Source organism: Cebus imitator, unplaced genomic scaffold, assembly GCF_001604975.1.
Source record: "Cebus imitator isolate Cc_AM_T3 unplaced genomic scaffold, Cebus_imitator-1.0 Scaffold24, whole genome shotgun sequence".
Classification (NCBI taxonomy): Eukaryota; Metazoa; Chordata; class Mammalia; order Primates; family Cebidae; genus Cebus; species Cebus imitator.
In genome coordinates, this window is record NW_016107339.1 from 10,173,682 (window position 1) to 10,197,960 (window position 24,279).

The 24,279-nt window shown below is 38.5% G+C and overlaps 1 protein-coding gene across 7 annotated transcripts in view; it reads right to left on the minus strand.

The window, feature by feature from the left end:
• The window catches only part of MAPK14 (mitogen-activated protein kinase 14), an 83,179-nt gene that overhangs the window by 41,299 nt on the left and 17,601 nt on the right, over positions 1–24,279 (minus strand). For all 7 annotated transcript variants that reach the window (XM_017522617.2, XM_017522616.2, XM_017522615.2 and 4 more), the window contains 2 exons: positions 14,711–14,840; positions 7,624–7,682 (listed from right to left, as the gene is read on the minus strand). In XM_017522617.2, the coding sequence (XP_017378106.1) occupies positions 7,624–7,682; positions 14,711–14,840 (189 nt within the window). The remainder of the gene's footprint in view (positions 1–7,623; positions 7,683–14,710; positions 14,841–24,279) is intronic.

The window sequence follows — 24,279 nt, forward strand, 5'->3', positions numbered from 1 at the left end:
ATGATATTTTCTTAAGAGATATGTAACTTACTTAGATTTCAAATGTGAATTTGTAAAAATATCTACAAGGAGTTTCAACACTCACCATCCCCATTTCAGCAGACCTCTGATAAAAAAATAAGTTGTAAATATAAATGTTAATAGTTAACTCATTAATCTTTTTCCTAGACCACTTCTCCTCCTATATTCACTATCTTGAGCACTTAGCCGAGTTTCAAGCAACTAGGCTAGGTATTTCTTTCAGCATTATTTCCAAAAAGATCATGTTTATTAGCTAAATTAGGAATAGCCCTACACATATGCGCGCGTGCGCGCGCGCGCACACACACACACACACACACACACACACACACTAGAATTCATTAATGCACAATTTTTATCTAAGTACAAAAGAAGAATCAATGGTTATTTTCATTTAACACTCTCCATTCCATATACATCTCGTCCATTCCATACACATCTGGTTTCTGTACACTTTACATATTTCCTTCATTCTCTGTCTGAAATTTCAGCTTCCACATCCCATCCCATTTGTTTCTTCGGACACAGTTATTACCTTCTTTAGAGGCTTTTCTCCACTAAGCTTCTCTAATATTCTGAGTTCATACAGAACCCTGTAAGTTGTCTAGACATTACAGACTTGACTCAGCCCTTAGTTATTTTAAGTAAGCGTTTCTTAATAAGAAATGCCTCATTTCTTTAATAAGACCATAACAATTGGAAAACAGAGACAGGCCCTTAGTTTTGGCACCTTACATAGAACTTAACACAGTATTTACTCAATAAGAAGGGGTAGCAGACTTTCAAATAATAATCATAGCCTTAGATCAGGAAAATTTGATGAGAAATAGGTTTAGAGCCAAAAGACCAGGAAGAGATTCAACTTTGTATGTGACATTATACAATTACGTTCATCTCTCTCAATCTCAGTTCCCTCATCTGAAAATTAGAGATAATACCATCTACTTCACAGGGTTGTTGTGTCAAATGAGAACATTTATGTGAAAGCCCTTTGTATGCTTTAAGATGTTACTGAAAAAAAGAAAGTTAGTATTATAGAACTGCCCAGCCACATGTTTTGTCAGTTTCACTCACATGCATAAGACCATGTTTTTAAAGAAAGGACATAGTTGGAATGCTGACAAGAAGGCAAACCAAAAGAAATTAAAGTCAGATATTAACAATGAGAAGCATCATTACTAAATTTCAGTTCCCAGAAAAGTCTTAAATCCATTTCAGATTTTCAGTGAGTATGCTCATCCAAAATATTTCCTAATGTGTTAAGGATCCAGGAGCAAACTGCCTCTGCTAAAATGGTATCTTTTTATGGGATGTGTTGGAGTGGGGAGGAAGGGGGAAAGAGTTGTAACTATGTCATCCCACATAAAAGTAAAATCTTCCATCCTTTTTCCAATCTCACCTCCAGTTTCCAGTACCCTTTGATTTCTTCTCTCAAGCAACCTCCTTAATGAGGCTTAGCTGATAAAGGCCCAAAGACCTAGTCCCTTCCCATTCCAGCTTCATCTTTTGTCTTATACACCCTATTCCCACCAAACACACACACCTCTTCTGCCAGCTCTCTCTTGGCCCCTGGATGAACTTGCACTTTCCCCACCCTTCCAACTCTCCTTCATCCATTAAGCCCTCTTGTGTACACATCTTTTTTGCAGAGGCTTTACTGACAGATACCCCACATCTGGTTCAGGTGGCCATACTATGCAGTCCTTTACCATTCTACACCTGCCCTATCATGGCAATTCTTGTGTTTACCTGTTTAACAAACAATGGAGTGCATATTACTGTTCTAAGTGCTAATGATTCAGCAAAGAGGAAAACAAACTCCATGCTCCAACAGAGCTTGCGAACAGAGGGAGAAGACAGAAAATAACAAAATTTGCTAAGAACAAAGCAAGGTGAGGAGTAAATATTGACACTGGGGGTACTACTTCAGTTAGAGTGGTAATGAAAGAAGAGCTTCTGATGAGAAGACCCTCGAGTAGAGTCCTGAAGGAAAGGAGACAGTCATGTAGGGTATGTGGGGAAAGAGTTCCAGGGCAATAACAGAAACCAGTACAAAGGTCTTACAGCAAACATGGTTGCAATACTCAAAGAACTAAGGGCCAGAGTGACTGGGGTGGAGACAGTGGACAGAGGGCTAGGTGAGGTTAGATTAGCGAGTACACAGGACACCAAATCATGTAGGACCTTTCAGATCTGACATGGCATTTTGTTTGATCATTTATATTGTTCTCTCCCATTAAGGGCCTCAAATCTTGTTTATTGCTGTATTCCTCAGAGACTATTACTGGTACCTAGCATAAGGTAGATATTCAAATATTTATTGAACAATACCAGGTTAAAATGTAAAACCAGAAACTTCACCAATTCAATGCTTTTGGCAATTTTTAAATAAAAAGTTAAATAAAAAGCTAAACTTATTAGTTGAACACTCATTGTTATTAAGTGGAAGGAGAAGTGATCTCTCCTCATTGGCTTTTCCTGAAACAAAGGCTGCTGATTATTAGCCTTGTTGCAGGTCTTCTGTTCTATCACTGTAGAATCCAAAACCCCACTTCCATTTCCCTCTTCAAGAATGAAGCAGAGATAAGGAATTCAGTGTAAGAAGCCTGGGATGGGAACTTGTAAAATAAAGGAAAAAGTATCAGAATACTAATTTCCACTTAACTCATGACAATTCAGTTTCCATGAAATTTGAGGAAGAAGTTCCCAGGAGGAATCAAAAAATTCTTCATTGCCAACTATGCTTGTGCAAAGAACCACTACAGTTAAGAAAAAGGGCTGGGCATGGTGGTTCACATCCCAGCATTTGGGGAGGTCAAGGTGGGAGGATTGCTTGAGTCCAGGAGTTCAAGACCAACCAAGGCAACACAGCAAGGCCTCAACTTTACAAAAAAGTAAAAACAGCTGAGTCTAGTTGTGTGAGCCTGTAGTCCCAACTACAAAAAGGACGAAACACACACACACACACACACACACACAAAGAAAAGGTAATATTGTAGTAATATTAAATTACAGCTTGTTCTGGGGTTAGGTTCAAATATTGGCTATTTAAGATTTTTGCATTTCTACTGGTAATTAAATATTTGCTGTATACATAGGCACATATATACATGCAGTCTCTTGCCAAATATTACTATCAAGGAGCCAACAGAAATGTCCAAATGATTTCCAATCATTTAAGAGATCAAGATATATTATAGCTTTACAAAATTTTGCCTTCTGTAACCACATCACATGGTGGTCAAAAGCAACTCAGTATATCCATCTTTAACACTACGTTTTCCCCAAATCATCTCCATCTGTTAGATTCAGTAACTGTATATTATTCCTAATGTTCAAAATGCACTACCTATTGGTCCTTTCTCAAAGGTATAGTCTTCATTTGTAAGAATTAAAATTTAAAACATAGGAAAAATCTGAAGTAGTCATGTACCACATAACAATGTTTCAGTCAACAGAGGACTACATATATCACTCTGTCACCCAGGCTGGAATGCAATGGCGTAATTATGGTTCAATGAAACCACTGTGGGCTCAAGTGATCCTTCCACCTCAAACTCCCCAGTAGCTAGGACTACAGGCATGCACCACCATGCTCAGCTAATTTTTAAAAAAATTTTTAGAGAGGGGTTTTCCCTGTGTTGCTCAGGCTGGTCTCCAACTCTTGGGCTCAAGTGATCCACTTACCTCAGCCTCCCAAAGTGCTGGGATTACAGGAGTGAGCCACTGAGCCTGGCCTACAGTACCATATTTTTACTGTATGTTTTCTATGTTTAGTTATGTTTAGATACACAAATACATAGCAACATGTTACAGTTGCCTACAGTATCCAATGCCGTGCAGGTTTGCAGCGTAGGAACAAAAAGATATACCAGATAGACTAGGTATGTAGATCATACCATCTAGCTTTGTGGAAGTATACTCTGCTATGTCTGCACAACAACAAAATCACCTAATGACATATGTCTCAGAACACATCCCAGTCATTAACTGATGCATGACTGTATATGACAAATTAAAAATGCTACCTGAAACATAAAGAAACAAATACACGTACCACATGATTAAAAGCCAACTGTAGGCCAGGCACGGTGGCTCACGCCTATAATCCCAGCACTTTGGGAGGCCAAGGTGGGTGGATCACTTCTGAGGTCAAGAGTTCATGACCAGTCTGGCCAAAATATAAAATCCCGTCTCTACTAAAAATAGAAAACTTAGCCAGGCGTGGTGGTGTGCCCCTGTAATCCCAGCTCCTCGAGAGGCTCAGGTAGAAGAATCGCTAAAACCTGGGAGATGGAGGTTGCAATGAGCCAAGATCACCCACTGCACGCCAGCCTGGGTGACAGGACAAGACTCCACCTCAAAAAAAAAAACAAACTGTAAATCTGAAAGTAATTACAGATTTTGCTAATTGGCATTTAAACATTTGTGTTCAAATTACAGCCTGCTCTAAACAGGCAGCTTACAGAACCACTCTAGCCTAAGTTATGTCTGGTTTGGCCAGAGTATAGGTTTTTATTTGTTCACTTGTTTTGTTTCAATGTGAATTGGAATACTTTTAGGAGGTGCAGATGTATTTTGCCACAGACCCCACCACTCCCAGTTGTATAACACCAAGCCTCATTTAGGTTCTTTGTGTGACCTTGAAGGTATTTAAATTTGCAAACCCTCCAACTGTGGGTGAAGATGTTTAGTTTCCATGCACATCCCAAAATAACTTTAGCAAACACTGAAATGGCTGGGCATGGTGGCTCATGTCTCTAATCCCCGCACTTTGGGTGGCCTAGGAGGGCAAACACCTGAGCTCAGGAGTTTGAGACCAGCCTAAGCAACATGGCAAAACCCTGTCACTACCAAAAACACAAAAATTAGCTGGACATGATGGCCCATGCCTGTAGTCCCAGCTACTTGGGGGACTGAGGTGGGAAGACTGCATGAGCCTAGGTGCTGGGGGTGGCAGTGAGCCGAGATCTCACCACTGCACTCCAAGGTGGGTGACACAGAGCAAGACCCTGTCTAAAAGAAAAAAAAAAAAAAAACATGGAATAACTATATTCCTGAACTACAGTGATTTTTTTCAGTGATACAAATGTCACAAAAAAAAGTAAACAATGAAATACTTTTCTAAGGGCAAACAGGTTCATTCTGTTTTCAGAGACTTTCTATAATTTAAAACACTTCAGAAGTCAACGACGTCAATTTTCATCATTTTACAGGAAAATGCTGGGTCTATAATGGCAAAGTGACTTGTCTAAGGTCATACAGCCAATTGGTAACTTGGATACAAAAGTGTTTTGAATTTGTTTCCCCCAACCAGACACTTTCATCAAAAGGAAGGGTGAATATTTCTGATTTTTCTGAACCTGTTCCAATACTCTGTTCAGTGTTCTGCACTTGGTAAGTATTCAACAAGTAGTAATGAGATTTACTTTCAAGAAGTAAACTCAGTTCTTGTTTATAAAAAAATAGAATCCAGCTAGAGTTAAGTAGAAAGAACAGATTCCTGCTCAACAGCCATTGTATTCGTTGAATGAATGAATGAATGGTTGAATGAATGCATGAAACTTTAGTTCAAAGGTAGACTTGTAGTTGTTGGGTCCTTAATAACACTTAACCTCTTCAATAGACACTGGCCTTAATTAAGGTCTTTTCATATAGGAAAAACAGGTTCTTAATCCAGTTCCAGAATGTCCAATTAGGCCAAAGTACAGCATTTTGCATAAGTCGGCAAATCATCATTTCCTTTCTTATATAAGTCCATCCTCAGTATACCTAAAACTTTGGGATATAGCTCAGATCTAACTCAAATGCTTTCCAAAGTAATTCACAAATGCATTACTTCGGCATTTTTTCCACATTTAGGGAAACTATTTTTAAAAACCATCATTCTGCAACATTCCCTTTTCCAACTATAGCATACAGTAGGGCTCAACAGATTGTAATATACATGCCCGTAGGTAACACCCAGTAATCTCTGGAAGCCTCCATATTCTTGTACCAAGCAGGGCTACGAGAAGAACAGTTTTTCTTAGTTATTGCCTATTTTTTTCCTTTGTTTGTTTCTAAAACTCTTATTAGTAGGGTCAAGGTTAATGTGGCCAAGGAGATCTTGTAGGTAGACCAAATTCTCCTCTTTCAACTTCTACTCTCAGCCATACTATGTGCCAACTAAATTCAAATGGTGGAGAAATGTTTTTGCTACCTTTCCTTCTTCCCTTTCCATTTCATCTTCTTTATTTCTTTCTCCCTTTCCTTAGACAAAACATACAAGTTCAAACATATCCCCTTTGTATTCCATGGGAAAGGAGTAAGTGATGTTTGCGATCAGCCCAGGATAAGAATGGGAGAAACTGAAACCAGGATAAGGGTGAGGAGAAACTGGTTAGGTTCAGCCATGGGGTCAATGCGAGAATGGAGGTTAAGGAAGAGAAGTCATGATCTTCAATCCTGTTTTGGCTTTCATAATAGTAACCCTTTCCATTTAGGAATGCCAAAATTTCAATGAGACCAAAAGTGTAACTGCATTTAAATTTTTTTTTCCCTTTTATGGTATAGTGTATCTGTGAACTGGGGCAGAGAGAGCTATGTCAATTCAGATACTAGAAAAGCTACTGGAGTAGAGAGCTCACACATGCATGGAAACACTTGCTGGAATCTGTCCTGTGCTCACCAACGTGCAACCTGGGCATGTGAAGGCATTAATGACACATGTGGCAACTCTTGCCAATGGGATCTGGAGCCAGTGGATTAATGATCCCCATCTGAGGTGAATTATGTACAGCTTTTTACATTTTGGCAGTTTTCAGCCCAATTGTCCATAGTAGTGACCAATTCAACAATGTATCCTTATAGAAGCTTTCTCTCCTTCCCTGTTTCATTTTCCCTAGTCCCCACTATTGGTTCCTGAGAATCCCAGGCTCTGCTTTCTAGGGATATCCCCAGGCTAAAACAACAGAGGTGGTTACAAAGCTGGGAGAAGAAGCCTTTCTCAGCATGTAGAGTCTGCCCCTTATCCCAGTGCAGAAATCTAATACTTCAAGATCAGCATGAAGTTCACCTCCGACATGCATGGGCAATAAAAGAGGAGGGAGCCTACGTGGCTGGGGTTCCATTACATTTCTTGAAAAGCACCTTTAAAAGTTGGGACTGGCCAGACATAGTATCATGTGCCTATAGTCCCAGCTCCTCAGGAGGCTGAAGTGGGAGGATCACTATGGCCCAGGAGCTTGATTCCAACCAGGGCAGTATGACAAGACCCTATGTATTTTAAAACAAAAACAACAACAAAAAACCTGGGACAGGCAATTTGAAAAGAAAATCCATAGTCAAAACTCCGTCTACTGCTTTCTCCATGGAACTTCTGTAAGAATTCAAGACTGACTCTTCAATGGGATACAATTGTACCTAAAATGATGCAAATACTAACATGCACCACCCATAACATACATCTTCTGGTATCCAACCCTACACCCAAAAAGAGTTGCATAATAGGAATAAAGAATTTTTTTCCAGTCTGTATGTTGCTAAATCGTTCAGGAATAGAAATGGGCTATTAGTCTTCATTCTGTAGATCAGGAAGGCAAATGCAAAAGATTTACTCACACGTCATTGAATTCCTCCAGAGACCTTGCAGGTGTAAAAACATCCAAGAGACCAATCACCTATAAGAAAACATAAAAATTAAACAGTAAATAAATATTAAACTCACAATAGTACCCATCAAGTCTTAATCTTTTTTCTTTTTTTTTAAGAGTCAGGGTCTAGGCTGGACATGGTGGCTCACAGCTGTAACCCCAGTACTTTGGGAAGCTGAGGCTGGTGGATTGCCTCAGGTCACGAGTTCAAGACCAGCCTGGCCAACATGGTAAAACCCCATCTCCACTAAAAATACAAAAATTAGCTGGGTGTGGTAGCAGGCACCTGTAATCCCAGCTACTCGGGAGGCTGAGGCAAGAGAACTGCTTGAACCCAGAAGTACAGGTTGCAGTGAGCCGAGATCTTGCCACTGCACTACAGCCTGGGTGACAGAGTAAGACTCTGTCTCAAAAATAAATAAATAAATAAATAAATAAATAAATAAATAAATAAAAGTCAGATCTTGCTCTGACACACAAGCTAGACTACAGTGACATCATCATACTTTGCTGCAGCTCAAGCAATCCTCCTGTCTCAGCCTCCCAAGTAGCTGGGACTATAAGCATGTGCCACCACCATGCCTAGCTAATTTTTCTTTTTTTGTACAGATGTGTCTCACTAGATTGCCCAGGCTGGACTTGAACTCCTGGCCTCAAGCGATCCTCCTCCTGCCTCAGCATCCCAAAGTGCTGGGATTACAGGAGTGAGCCACCATGGCCTGCCAAATCTCAATCATTTTAATAGGAACTAATTTGAAATCAGCTACCTTAGTTCAATAATATCATATCATATACTTAATAACTCCAACTAATTTTCTACCCAAATTATGCTTTTGTTTTCTACTTGTTAACATCAATTTTCATATTAACCCACTTTACCATTAAAAATATTCATCTCTTTAGAATTTAATCATACGTAGTCAGTAGTTTATCGGAAGGCAATAAGATTTAGGGTTCCTGCCTTACATATGTACTAATGATTTAATGAATTAATCAACAGGAAAAAAAAAGGTCATACTTCTATGGTTATTACCATAGTATTGTTTTTAAAAAATGTATTCTACAAAAAATTTCCATTTTAACTGTGTAGCCTTCAAAACTGACATTTTTAAAGCCTCAAAATATTCTCAGTATATTCTTGGTATTATTCACACAATGTCTTAATGTTAACATAATTTTCCTAATCATCAGGTATTTAACTCAGACAATTAAAAAAAATTTTTTTAAGTCTATCTTTATACAGGGATTAAGCAAAGAGCTACTTAATACTCAATAACCCATGGTCTTTGAGCAGTTTTTCTAATAATATATTTATACTGATTTATCCACATATAGCACCCTCCTTCCCCCAACTCCCATCCATTTTCCTTAAAACCCAGATCATTCATTTCTTCGAAGTTAGGCATTGACAAGGCAAATACGAAATATTATAACTCATCTGTAATACGCCCAGCCATATTTGAGAGTATCTGGATATGAAACAATACCGTGGCCTCAGTAGCACACTGTTCTAAACTGCCAGCTTAAACACAAAGCTCTAAAAGTAAGACATGTTAACACTCAAAACATTATCATGAAAAAGATCTTCTAATTAGGATATTACTCCACTCATCCAAATATCAGACTTTTTAAAAGCACCTTCAACTTTATAATCTGAATCTGAAAAGGGAGTGATGGGGCACATACTTAGAATTCAAGAATAGCTTTTCAAGTCTGTACAGATTGTTCCAAAGGAAAGAGACAGAGTCACTTTCAGATCCTTACCCAGACAACAGTATACAAGAAAACCAAAATTACCCATAATTGTACCACCCATTATAACTATCATTAACACTTTCAGATATATTTCCTTTGATTTTTCGGATGTACATAAATTAAATTGGGATTATACAATGCACAGTTTATATCCTGCCTTTTTACTTAATACTTAAATATTTAAATAATATTTAAATACAGCATATCTATCATTGGTGTATACCATAACTTAACCAATTTCCTATCTTTAGACATTTAAGAAATACTTCAAGAAAAATATATGTATTTTGCACATCTCATATTTTCTTCCAGGAAATAAATTTCAAGAAACAGAATTACAGAATCAAAGGACACCAATATATTTAAGGATCTTAATACTGTCAAACTGTCCTCCATAGAGATAAGGTCAACTTACAATCCCACCAATAGTGTACTTGTGACCTCATTCATAATAGTGCTTTAAATTTAAGTCAAACCCATTTTTTTTACCTTCTCCATCTAAACCATAATTGTTTCCCTTGAATTTGGTATACTCCTGGCTTAAGACTTCTGGTCTTTTCATCACTTTTCCTTATACCCACTTCTACTTAAGGTAACTGAGGTCTAGAAGCTAGCTTTATTCTCCTGTTCCAGTATTTTTTAATCAATGATTCTCGTTATCTGAGATGCCCATCTCAATATAATAAGAAAGTTTAAAACTATTTACACTGTTTTACACTGTTTCCACTGTGATTGTGAAAATCCTCCTCATATGGAAATAAAACTAAATCATTAGAGATCTGATTTACACATGTAAGAGTTACCTCAAAGACAAAACAGTCAAAACTATTTTCAAATAAAAACTCCAATTTCAAAATGAAAACACAACAGACATTTTGGAACCAAACAGCTCTAAATTTTAACCCCAGTATCAGTTTGTGATTTCTTGGATCCAAGAGCTTCATTCCAATAATGTTGACACTTAGAATGGAGACTGGCATTCAGCAGGAGTTCAATGAATGGTTGTTAAGTAAACAGTAATTGCCAAATATATTTGGTATCTTCTCTGAGTCCCATTTTCCTCATGAAAACCATGAGGATGTCATTGCTTATTTTCACAGTACTGACAGCAATACCGAGCAGACAATGTGTCTGAAGGTGCCTAGCACAAAGGATTGATCCTTTGTGGATCATCAAAATAACTGGTGACCATAGCCCACACAGCTAAATAGAGAATTACAAAATAGCCAGGTGCGGTGGCTCATGCCTGTAATCCCAGCACTTTGGGAGGCTGAGGTGGGCGGATCACCTGAGGTCAGAAGTTCGAGACCAGCCTGACCAATATGGTGAAACCCCATCTTTAAAAAAAAAAAGAAAAAAAAAAAAAGAGAGAGAATTACAAAATACAGTATACCTACGCAAAGTATCTGAAGCGACTACTTCCATTAACAGAGTTTGAGACATAAAGTTAAACTAAATTATTCAAATGATTAAATAGCATGACTGCAAGAAGAAAAATGAAGTAACCTGAAAAAAAATAGAGGAAAGTCAACTAGTAAATACCCTACCAAATTAAAAAAAGTGAAATATTTATAATATTTAATGTATTTAACATAAGCACACCAAAAATAACAATTTTGAAATCAAAACTACCCATGTTAAATCAAAGTATTTAAATTTTTGGTGGGTTCTTACAAAATACCCCTCCCTCCATTAATCATATTTATCAAATATTAATCATAAAATAATACTGTAAAACAAAATGCTCAGCATTAAAATAGATCTGGAAACTATTCATTTCTCTCTCTTTTTTTTTTTTTTAATATAATAATAGAGATTGGGTTTTGCCATGTTGCCCAGGCTAGTTCTCAAACTTCTGGGTTCAAGCGATCCACCTACCTTGGCCTCCCAAAGTGCTAGGATTACAGGCATGAGCCACTCACTGTGCCCAGCCATTTCTCACTTATTAAATGGAAATTTCCTTCTAATTCAAGTCATATTGTAGTCTATTTCTTTAACTCCTTCTGCTGTTACATGATTTCAGTCACCTCAAAGTAACCCAGGAATCAACTTTTTAGAAAAGACATTTACAGGGCTGAGCACGGTGGCTCACGCCTGTAATCCCAGCACTTTGGGAGACGGGCAGATCACAAGGACAGGAGATGGAGACTATCCTGGCTAACATGGTGAAACCACGTCTCTACTAAAAATACAAAAAATTAGCTGGGTGTGGTGGGGCATCCATGTAATCCCGGTGACTCGTGAGGCTGAGCCAGGGGAGTCACTTGAACCCGGGAGGCGTAGGGTTGCAGTGAGCTGAGATCGTGCCACTGTACTCTAGCCTCGTGACAGAGCGAAACTCTGTCTCAAAAAAAAAAAAAAAAAGAGAAAAAGAAAAACCATTTACAATACAAATAAGCAGCAAATATCTCTAATGATTATCCCATGATGATCCAAAACCTGACAGATGTCACATTTTTATTAAATCAGCACACATCTAAAAAAACATACTTTAACTCAGTATCCAATCAAAGACAATATTTAGCATATTTAACAAAAGCACACCAAAACAATCACTTGGTCTACAATGATAAGATTAAAAATCTAAGACTTCCTAATAAAATTTACAAAAGAATTTCCTTGATCATTTTTAAATTCTAAAATGTACAGATCTCTAGGCCCATACGTGGGCCATCTCTGCAGTGTCTGCCTAGACAGCAAAAGGATGCAGCTGGTAGCTGGCAGGCTGCCTCCCTTTAATCTTTCCTTAGAGCAGGTGCTAATGAGATCAAGGTCAGAAGTTCAATCAGGAATGAGCCAACTAACTTTGTTCAAAGAGAAAATCTCACAATCACAGAAGGGATCCCCTAGCTTCAGTCACTCACCTAATAAATGTATATCCATCATTCATGATCACTAACAGAAGAGACAACTCAAGATAAACTACCGACTGTAGGTCAGAGGCATTTTTGTGTAAAAGATCACATGTGCCCTCTGGCACCTGAAAATTATACTTGTTACCAACACTCAAAATGTTCACAAGTTTTAAGATCCTATTGCTGCTGCCTGTGGGAGGTTTGGCCTCTATAAAAACTGGATGATGACCCAAAACAGTAATTTTGTAAAAAAGAAGAGGAGGGTAAAGGAGAGGAATTTCTCTGGAAACCCTCAATTAAACTTACTGGAAGTCTTGCTTCTTTATTGGGTAAAACTACTTTTACATTGTAAACACCTAACAAGTGTTTTTAAAATAGGCTAAAATGCAGGAATTTTTCTATATTGAGTCAAGTCTTTTGGCTTCAAACATTTGCCAATGGAATAGAGAACTGTTAGACATTCAGCCATGTGCCTTATTTTGTTTAAATAACAAATCACTGATATCTAGCTGACCATCTACTGTTAGAATTTAAACATCTTTATATTTAAAAAAAAAAAAGACTGCTAGTAAGCAAGCCACTTGTAAAACAATGTATGGAAATAAAATTTTATTTTTCTAATACCATGATCCCTAAACATTGCCTTAAAATGTTTAGAAGGAAAGCAAAACAATCAAGCATAGCATGGATAATCTCCTAAACCAGATATTCTTATATTAGCAGAGCCACATCAGTGAGATCCTAGGGCCTCCCAAAGGTGCTCTGGGGCTCTGTAAATGTTTGGCTTGCATTTTCTTTTCAAAATATCCTTTATACTTGCAGAGCTGTGATACTGTCTCTGTCACATATAATAATTTGTAATGAAAAACAGCATACACATGCCAATGTGTTAAAAATCAAATGCAAACACATCCCTTAAAGCTGCCAGGCCACCTTGATTTTATGCAGACCTAGGAATAAAGTTTCTGCTGCCAGCTTTTTCCACATATCTCAACTTCTTGTAAACATGTCACTGATTAGGAAAGCTGCAGCTCTGCACTGAACGTTCTTAAAACTCAGGTTTGCACATAGCTACTTACGTAAAATTACACTCAGGAATAGAAGTTGTCTGTAGAAATAAGATTTTCTCAATAGTATACAATCAAAATAAAATGCGGAAATAAAAAGCAGCAGCTGTGATTATGACATCCATAATCCAATTACAAATTTAAATCTTAATGTTCTCAATTTAGATGAAACTTGCACTAATGAAACAAGTATATGCTAATGAAGAATCTCTTATCTGTGACTTTTTTTCTCACTATGAAGAAGTTAAATTACTGAAACAGTGTAAAAGTCAATTAATAAATTCACAGACTGTGAATTTTCTTCCAAACAGTGACAAGCAGTACGGCCAAAGGACTTTGAAATCTCTATGGCCATTGTTTCCGCAATGCTACAAACTTCACAGTACCTTTCATAAAGCTGTCACAGAAATTCATAACTTGATTTTGAAACTCAGTAAAATAAGTGTCTTCAGCCAATTGTCTTTTTACTTTCAGTTAATATTCCAATCATATCCACTTATTTACCGTATTAGAATTTCTAAGCATCTTTGCAGAATGCAATGTTCTCCAATTATCAAATTGGTAAAAAAGAAAAAGTTATATTTAACTTAATGTCTCTGACATAGTCATTAAAATACCTGAATCTGGAAAAAAAATTATTAACAAATATATAAAATAATAGTCATCTTTGATAGGACTTTCGGTGAGCCTAAGGCACTCTTTCTCAGATTTTTCCACTTAGAAATAGGCAAAGAATACACAACTTCTTTTTAATATTTTCTCTTAAAAATTCTTGTGAATTGGCCGGGCACGGTTGATCATGCCTGTAATCCCAGCACTTTGGGAGGCTGTGGTGGGCAGATCACCTGAGGTCAGGAGTTCGAGACCAGCCTGACCAACATGGAGAAACCCCATCTCTACTGAAAATACAAAAAATCAGCCAGACATGGTGGTGCATGCCTATAATCCCACTACACAGGAGGCTGAGGTAGGAGAATCACTTGAACCTGGGAGGTGGAGGATGCAGTGAGCCAAGATCACCCACTGCACTCCGGCCTGGGCAACAAGAGCGAAACTCTGTCTCAAAAATAAATAAATAAATAAAAATAAAAATTCTTGTGAATTTTGTGTTGAACTTCATAATATATCCTTTTATTTTAAAATTTTAAAGTTCTTCCCCCTCTAAAAATCTATGAGTAAAACTAGAACTCCAGGAAGATGCGTCGTTTTCATTCCAAGTCTTTGATCTGACATAACCCAGTGGCCACTGACACCCCAGGACAAGAAGCAGGGAGTAACGTTTGATGCACTCCAATGAATTTCCATCTGCAGTAATTAAAACATTTTCCCCCAGCCTATTCAGGATCCAAATTTATTCTTCCTTGTATGAATAACTTACATTTTCATGTTTCATATGTTTAAGTAACCGCAGTTCTCTGTAGGTTCTTTTGGCATGAATGATGGACTGAAATGGTCTGGATAGCTTCTTCACTGCCACACGTAATCCCGTTTTTGTGTCAAAAGCAGCACTAAGAAGAAAAAAAAAGGGAAAAAAAAACCACCATTAAAAAAGTATTCTAAATACCATTTTTGGGTATTTATAAGGCAATTTCCAAATTAAATGGGTCTAAAACAAAATACAAAAAAAGCATAAAGATAAAAAGCATTTGACCTATTATCCCACTATCCAAATAAAGCTTGTTATTATTTTCAGTGTTCTCTCCTTGTCTTTCTCTGCATCTAAATCAGGAGTCAGCAAATTTTTTTCTGTGAAGGGCTAGAGAGTAATATTTTCAACTTTGCAAGCCCTAAGACATGACCTCTGTCACAACTACTCAGCTCTGTGGCCATAACAGGAAAGCAGCCAGAAAATAAGTTTAAAAACGGGTATGGCTGTGTTCTAATAAAATTTACAGTAACTGGCAGCTGCCTGATCTCGATGAGCCAACAGATTAATAAACAGAGTTGAATTCTGTCTTCCCTGCCTAGTCCTCACCGTCACGTTGCCACATATACTGCCTGATCAGAGCAGAAGCCCAGGAAACCAAGTCTTCAGGACAATAAATTGGCACAAATATTTCTTGAGCACCTACAAAGTACTTGGCACCTTCTAGAGCTAAAATGCAGTAGAAAACAAGTCAATAAATCCCTGCTTGCAGGGAATGGGGGAAGAGCAGAACAGAATAATAAAATAATTTCAAATAGTGAGGAATACTATGACTAAATAAAAGAGTAATGGGATAAAGAGTGACAGAAAGCCAGTGGAGTTATGCCACTTTAGCTAGGATGGCTGAGGAAGCACATTTGAGCTGGGAAGGAAATAATGTAATGATTATATTCCCTATGTAAATATATAAGGAAAAGAGCTTAAAGCAGAAGAAATAATGATAATATTAATGTTTACTGAGTCTTTACCCACACATACAAGAAATTATTCTAAGCCCTTTACATTAATTTGTCTTAATTCAGCTTTTGTAATTCCCTAAATCCCCTATGAAATAAGTACTATTATCATTCCCCCACTTACAAATAAGAAACTGAAGCACAGAGGGGTTAAGTAACTTGACCATTGTCACAAAGCTTAAAAGTGGCAGAGCAGGGAGTCTGGATCCAGAGCTTATGCTATTGACCACTTGACTCTGCTATCTCTCAGAAGAGCAAGTGTAAACAAATGAAAAAAGAAGCAGAGGTAGGAAAAGTATGGCATGCTGGAGTGAGTAACAGAAAGACAGAAGGCCTGTGTGGGTGGAGCACAGTGAGCAAGAGGAGAGTGGAAAGGGATGCCCTAAGAGATGCAGGCAGCGGCTAGGTCACGGAGGACATCTACAGCAAAAATGTGATGTATATTTTCACTATTTTTAGAAATTGTCTGGTCCAGTTCCATTACGCCTCATCCTCCTGTTTGATTTTGTCTCTAAAGTGTATCTAAGACTTTCTGGTCATCTATTTCCCCCAGACTCTCTGCCTGCCAAACTTGCTTTTACAACTCTGTACCTACTCCAATCCCCTTCCTTTCACTCCCAAACCTTTACACTATGCCCTCAATCTTCAAATCCCAATTTGTGATAAACTCATGGAAATTTTCAACCTCTTTTCTGAAACTTCCCTCGATCTCTGTGAAACTAGGCCATTCCTAGAAGACACTGCTTCTCTTACACCCCTGCAATTAGAGATGCATTCTCTAATAGCCCAGATATCTCCTGTCTAGCAGGTGGGTAAGAGTCTTCCTTGGCAGCCATTCCCACTTCAGGGCCATTACTTTCCGTTTGTTCTATAAAGTATCTCCTGCTCACAACCCTGATAAACTATCCCTCTCTGCTGCTGTTATCCACTGACCTGAAATTTTCCATCATTCATTGAAAAGTTAGTTTCTATCGGAAGATCTCTCTACACTCCCCACTTCTGTCATCATTCTTGGCAACTTCAACATCCAGGTGAAGGGTACACCCACCTGTTTCCTGACCTCTCTAAGAAACTCCACCACATCCAGTCATCTTCATGGTCATACTCTAGACCTTTATTCCTGCCAAAAACTGCCCCACCTACAAAATTCTGAATACCAGCAGCACTCACTTTTCATCACAAACCTAGTTACTTCTAGTTTACTTGTAGCCTGACTACAACAATTTGTTAACCTCATTGTCATTGCGTGTTTCTATCCTTCAGCCCTGTCTGTCTTCATTTCCCTTCCTGTTCCATGATTATAATCACTCCCTTGCCGCCCCCCCCCCAATTTCTTTATCTCTCTCTCTCTCTCTCTTTTCTCTTTCTTTCTTTCTCTCTCCCTGATTTACTCATCTGGATAAAGCTTAACCTTGGGTAATCTCAACCATTTAATTCTCCGTAACTAAGGTTGAACGAAAAAGACTGCAGAAGCACATAGACTGGTTTCATTCTTAGTTTCTAACCTTAATCTCAAAGATGCTCTCAATACTGCCATTTTCTTCTAGTAAGTTCATTTTCCTACTCAAAAATGAGTGCTTGACATGTTCTCTCTCAAACCTCCAACTCACCCTCTTCCCTCAAGAGTTGCCCTTGCCTTCACTGAGAAAGCAGAAACCATCAAGAGGGGAGCTCCATTTGCCTACCCCCAAATCTATATACGCATCTTCTCCACCTTCACTCTTGCTATAACTAAGAATATGCTCCTTCTTATCAACATTCAAGACCACAACGTATGCTTTGGAGCCACTCCCCTCATCTTCTCAAGGATTTCACTTCGTTCCCCTTCTCCCTTGCATCATCAGTGTCTCCCTATCTACTGGACCATTCTCATCAGCACAAATGTGCTCTACTTGTTTACCACCTACAACCAACAACCAAAAGACTTCCTTTAATTGTTCTCCATCACAGTTAAAATTCTCTTAAAAAATCACCTACACCAGAGGTTCCCAGATCAGCAGCATCAGTTTCACCTGGGAATTTATAAGAAACGAAAATTCCAGGTACCACTCCAAGTTACTGAATAAGAAATTTTGAAGTGGGTCTAATAATCTGTACTTTATCAAGCCCTCCGTGTTACTCTAATACATATTACAGTTTGAGAACCACTAATCTATACCTTTGGTACTCAAAGTGTGCTCCATGGGCCAGCAGCACTGGCATTGCCTGGGAGCTCACTAGAAAATGCAGGATCTCTGCAGACAACTTAGACCAAAAAAAAGAAGAGTAGGGAGAGAGAGAGGGAAAGGGAGAAAGGAAGGAAGAGGGGACAGGAGAGGAGAGGGGGAGGGAGAGAAGGGTGAGAGGGAAGAAGAGAGGGAGAGGAAGGGGGGAAGGGGAAGAAGAGGAGAGGAGGAGGATCTTGGGCCCTAAAATAGAATCTACATTTTGACAAGATTTCCAAGTGATTATCTTCTCAAGGTCATTAATGACCTCTGGTACCAAATCCAGGGCCACTTTTCTAAGATTAGTAATTGACACAGTCACCACTTTCTCTAAATACTGTCCATCCCCTCCTGGAGTCTATATCAACATTTCTATTGGTTTTCTATGGCTCCTCTGGCAGCTCCATCTCTGTCTCCACTGCATGTGCGTCTTCCACTCAAACTCTACACGTTGGAGTTCTTCAGGACATGGTTCTGGGCCCTCTTCTCTCTCCCACATTCTCTTTCTAGATAATCTCATCTATGCCCATGACTTTAAATGCCATCTATATATTGAAAATTCCCAAATTTATGTCTCTTGCTGAAATCTCTTCTCTGAAACCTATGTGATGTCTCCGTAAGACACATAAGCACCTGAAACATAGCAAGTTCAAAACACCCAGAACTATTCTTCTACTTGTTTCTGTTATCTGGACTGTTCATCCTGCTGGAGCTAGACATTTGATTGTCATCCTTGATTTCTCCCTTTCCTCGGTCCCATTCAAATCTATTGGCAAGTCTCATGATTTTCACCTCCAAAATACATCTCAAAGTCAACTGCTTTTCATTTCACCACTACCATATTAGCCCATGTCACCAGCCTGCTTCCTGTTTTGCCCCCTTCTAATATGCTCTCCAAATGCATCCAATACAGTCTTTTAAAAATACACATATGCCAGGCACAATGGCTCAAGTCTGTAATCCTAGCAGTCTGGGAGGCCAGAGCAGGAAGACTGCTTGAGCCCAGGAGTTTGAGATCAGCCTGAGCAACATAGCAAGACCCTGTCTCTACAAAAAATAAAAAATTGGTTGGACACAGTGGCTCATGCCTGTAATCCCAGCACTTTGGGAGGCCAAGGTAGACGGGTCACCTGAGGTCAGGAGTTTGAAACCAGCCTGGCCAACATGGTGAAACCCTCTCTCTATTAAAAATTAAAAAAATAAATTTAAAAATTAGCTGGATGTGGTGGCAGGCACCTGTAATCCCAGCTACTCAGGAGGCTGAGGCAGAGGTTGCAGTAAGCTGAGAGCAAGCCATTGCACTCCAGCCTGGACAACAAGAATGAAACTCCATCTCAAAAAAAAAAAAAAAATAGCCAAGCATGGACTACCATGCCCAGCTCCTGGGAGGCTAAGGCAGGAGGATTACTTGAGCCCGGGAGGTTGAGGCTGCAGGGCACCATGATGACACCACTGCACTCTAGCCTGGAAGACAGAGTGAGACTCTGTCTCAAAAATGAAAAATAAAAAATAAAAATAAAAGTACAAATTAGATCACACCACTCCCCTGCTTCAAACCCATCAAGAAATCTCCTTGGCATATAGAGTAAAATGCAAATTTCTCATGATGGGCTACAAGGCCCAGGTGATCTGGCCACTAGTGATTATTCCACCTGCTCCTATGCTCTCTTTCCCTCTCTCTCAGACACTCACTATGTTCTGAATAGGCTAACTCCTTTCAGTTCTTTTAACTATTCAGGCAGGTTGCTCCTGGTTCCGATGATTTTATTCTTCTCCACCCCCATCCCACCCCATAGCCAAATCCTCATTCTTCAAGTATTGGTTTAAATAGTCACCCACTCAGGAGCCTGTTAGGGACCACTAAGAAGCAATTACTCTGTCATGACACTCTCACTGACTCCTTTCTTATCCCACATAAAGGAGGGTGGTAGTTCTCTTCTTTTCTACTCCCACTGTTCCTATAAACCCGTAAGTTAGTAACTTCTTCCCTCTCAAAAGTAGCAAGTATATGTATATTGATGGCCGTGCATGGTGGCTCACACCTGTAATCCCAGCACTTTGGGAGGCTGAGGCGGGTGGATCATAAGGTCAAGAGATCGAGACCATCTTGGCCAACATGGTATAACCCCGTCTCTACTAAAAATACAAAAATTAGCTGGGTGTGGTGGCACACACCTGTAGTCCCAGCTACTTGGGAGGCTGAGGCAGGAGAATCGCTTCAACCCGGAAGGCAGAGGTTGCAATGAGCCGAGATTGCGCCACTGCACTCCAGCCTGGTGACAGAGAGAGACTCAGTTTAAAAAAAAAAAAAAAAAAAAAAAAAAAAAAAACAAAAAAGAAAAAAAAAAAAAAAAAAAAAAAAAAAAAAAAAAAAAAAAAGAAAGAAAGAAAAGAAAATGTATAATTATCTCTAAACCCAGTACTCTAAATTAGCTCTGGTGAGACTGGAAAAATGGCCATTGCTCCTGTGGGACCCAGCTTCTTCAACTTTCCACCCCAGCGTTTGCCTGATACCTACAAGCTGAGCACTTTTTTCTCTCCTCCACTGGAAGCCTGCCGGGGAGCAAGGAAGAGCAGCAGTTTTCTAGCTGATCTGACTGATTGAGTGTGCAAGTTCAATTAACTGGGGCAGAAGTAAGAAGCCCACTTGAGTTGCCCATCTAAGCCACTTTGCATGCCAGCTTTACCAGTAACAAAGTCAGTATTTTTATCTCTGTTTGATTCCTGAATCTATTCAGCAAAAGGCAGGCTAGAATTAATCAGTACCCAACAGACCCCAGCCATCACAACTTCTTATTACATGTTTATGATATTCCAGCAGTGATTAAATAAGAGCTGGGACTTTGGAATTAGACTATCTGGATTTTAATTCCAGTTCTGCCACTTAATAGCTATATAATCTTGAGGATGTTAATTAAATTCTTTCATGAAATGAGTATTATGTTTATATTTAATCTGTAGGGTATTTGTTAAGATTAAATGTGATAACTTTTATAGTGGGTTTGGCAAGGAGCTTGGTCTGTGGCAAAGCTTGAATACTCCTCTCAATCACATTTATAAAACTAGAGATACAAGTAAAACCTTGTTTTCATGAACAGCATCATAAAATGAAATTATTTTTATGATAAACAGGTTCTCCAAACTAAAATTCAGGACATATTGTTTAACAAGGTTTTCCCCAATTGTGAATTCACATTAAGTCTTCCAAAGTTATCAAATTAATTCATATTTTATAAAAGCATTGGTATAGTAAAAAAAAAAATGTGAAATATAAAAATCATTAGAGGCAGTTATTACAATATTAGGATGTCACTGTCACTCATCTACTGCTGACTGTGAACCCAGTATGCAACACACAAGGATAATCATTAAATAAACTTCAGTGTTTTGTCACACATTCATACTTGTCTCCCCTTGTGTCACACACACACACACACACACACACACACACACACACACAAATCTGGGTTACTAGATTCTTCATATATTCTAATATAATTTTGCTTAACTTCTAAATTTATTAATGCATACCTTTCTTTATTCACAATGGATTTAAAGCAGACTGGAATTGTATACATAAAACCTGACAAAATGGTAAGTGATTAAGGGAAAATAAGAAAGTCTGTACGGGTGAGGTTAGCATATATCATAAAGTCCTTTCTAAATACCCATTAGAAGTAGGGCTCAAATTTGACTTGAAGCTCTTTAAAGCCATCAACAAAGAGAACACAATCAGTCAGGACATGAGTCACAGGAGCCATACAATAAAAACCAACCAGGTACTCCAGAGAGCTGAAGAGAGGCATAATTATTCCTGTAATAAACCAGAGAAAAGTTCATTCTCCATATGTTTATGAAGGAGATGTGTAACGTGGTAAAAATGTCCTAATCAACATCTTTAAAAGAATAGTGGGTTTCAGATGGTTTTCTTCTTAGAGCATCCATAAGTATAGATGGCTGTCATAAGGCTAAAATACAGTTCATTATTAGCAAAGATAGTAGTACAAAACAGTATAGTGTTGCTCTTTCTCTTTTTTTTTCTTCAAGGTCTCACTCTGTCACCCAGGCTGAAGTGCAGCGATTTAATCACGGCTCACTGGAGCCTCAACCTCCTGGGATCAGGCAATCCTCCAGCCTTAGCCTCCTGAGTAGCCAGGACTACAAGTAGGTGCCATCGAACCTGGCTAATTATTTTATTTTTTGTAGACACAGGGTCCCATTATGTTCCCCAGGTTGGTCTTGAACTCCTGAGCTAAGTGATCCTCTTGCCTCAGACTCCCAATAAGTACCAGGGTTACAGGCCTGAGCCACCACACCTGGCCTCTCTGACAGACTTAATCCAAAAGGAAATAAATCTTAAATACATTTAGAAAAATAGATAAGCTCCATATTCTTCAGACAATCCTCCAAAGATGACTAGAACTATCAATCAGCTTTTTGTTTGTTATGTTTTAATTTTTTTTTTTTTTTTTTTGTAGACATGGGGCCTTGCTACGTTGCCCAGGCTGGTCTCAAACACCTGTCCTCAGGTGATCCTCCCACCTCAGCCTCTGAAAGTGCTTGGGTTACAGGCATGAGCCACCATGTCCAGCTGCTAACCGAGCTTTTGGCAGGTATACAGATTTGGGAGCTTGTGTTTATATTCCCTGACTGGCAGGTACCTGACTTGTAGATTTTTCTGTTATAGGGTAATAAAAGATCAATAAGCTTAACATTAGCTGAGTAGAGAAAGGGAGACAACCTCTTAAGAAAGGTAAGGAGCCAGACAAGTGCCCATGTCCACAGAGTATGAAAGTACAAATGACTGCACCGTGATTTTTCTCAAAAAGCAATCTGAGTTTTCATCAACAGAATATGAAGAATGAGTAATCATTCAGCAAGTCTTTGAGTAATTTGTGGGGATCATAAGCGATTTTACAATTTCTTTCAATGCTCATAGATGACTTCTAAGAAGATAAATACAATTTGGTTTACTTTTGGAAGTTAATGGGAATATTTAAATATATTGAAATCTGTAGTAGACTGAATTAGCAAAGTCTCATTGATACATTCATATAAAGTGAGAAGAAATAATTTGCAAAAACATGACACCTCTTCTCCAGATCACACAATTTTAGGCTCTTTTTTCCAACTGAATCAGGTTAATAACAGTCTTCAAAACTAGCTTTCTAAATATTTCAGACCACTAACTTGGAACTTTCTCTTTGCCTGTAGCACCTGGAACAAATTTCAACAAATGGCATACTGGAAATATTTTTTTGCATATATTACACACTATTACAGAAGCCTAGTTTTTCCTCCTTCCATATTCAAGTAAATGTGTAAATATCATTGTTCTGATGTGGATGCTCTGTCCCACCATTTTGGAAATAATGTCATGAAAATAAAGGCAACTTTTATGCAAAAAATGGAACTTAAGTTTTGATTTAGGAACCTCAAAAAAATTATTCAAATCTAGTGAAATAAAAAAATTAAAAATTAAATATATATATATATATTCTTCAGAGTAGTAGGGGATTTAAGATTGACTTTAAAAACTCAAAATTTAAAACGCCTTTCTTTTAATTATCTTTGCTAACTCTCAAATATCTTGTTTCAATGTCAACATAACCATGTATTTAATCATAAAATGATTTCACCATTTGCAATTACATATACAATATTTTTAAGTGAAACTTACTTTAATTTTTAATTTTTTTTTTTGAGATGAGGTCTTGCTCTGTTGCCCAGGCTGGAGTGTGGTGGCATGATCATGGCTCAATGCAGCTTTGACTTCCCAGCCTCCAGCAAACCTCCTGCCCCAACCTCCCAAATAGCTGCTATTACAAAGGCACACCACCATGCCTAGCTAATTTTTTTGTATTTTTGGTAGAGATGAGATTTCACTGTGTTGCCCAGGCTGACCTAGAAACCCTGAGCTCCTGAGCTCAAGCAATTCACCTGCGTCAGCCTGCCAAAGTGCTGGGATTACAGGCATGAGCCTGCAGGTTCCATTTGAAAATAGAATGATTTTATAAGATATTTCTTGCTAGATGCAGTGGCTCACACCTGTAATGCTAGCACTTTGGAAGTCTGAGACGGGACGATAGCTTGAGCTCAGGAGTTTTGAGACCAGCCTGGGCAACCTCATGAGGTAGTAAGACCTCATGTCTACCAAAAAAATTAATTAGCCAGGCATGGGTGGCACACACCTGTAGTCTCAGCTACTTTGTGTGGCTGAGGTAGGAGGATCGCTTGAACTCAGGAGTTCGAGGCTGCAGTGAGCCATGACAGCAATACTGCACTTCAGCCTGGGTGATAAAACAAAACTCTGTCCCCCAACCCAGCTGAATAAATTTTTGAATGTATTCTTTTGTCTGTT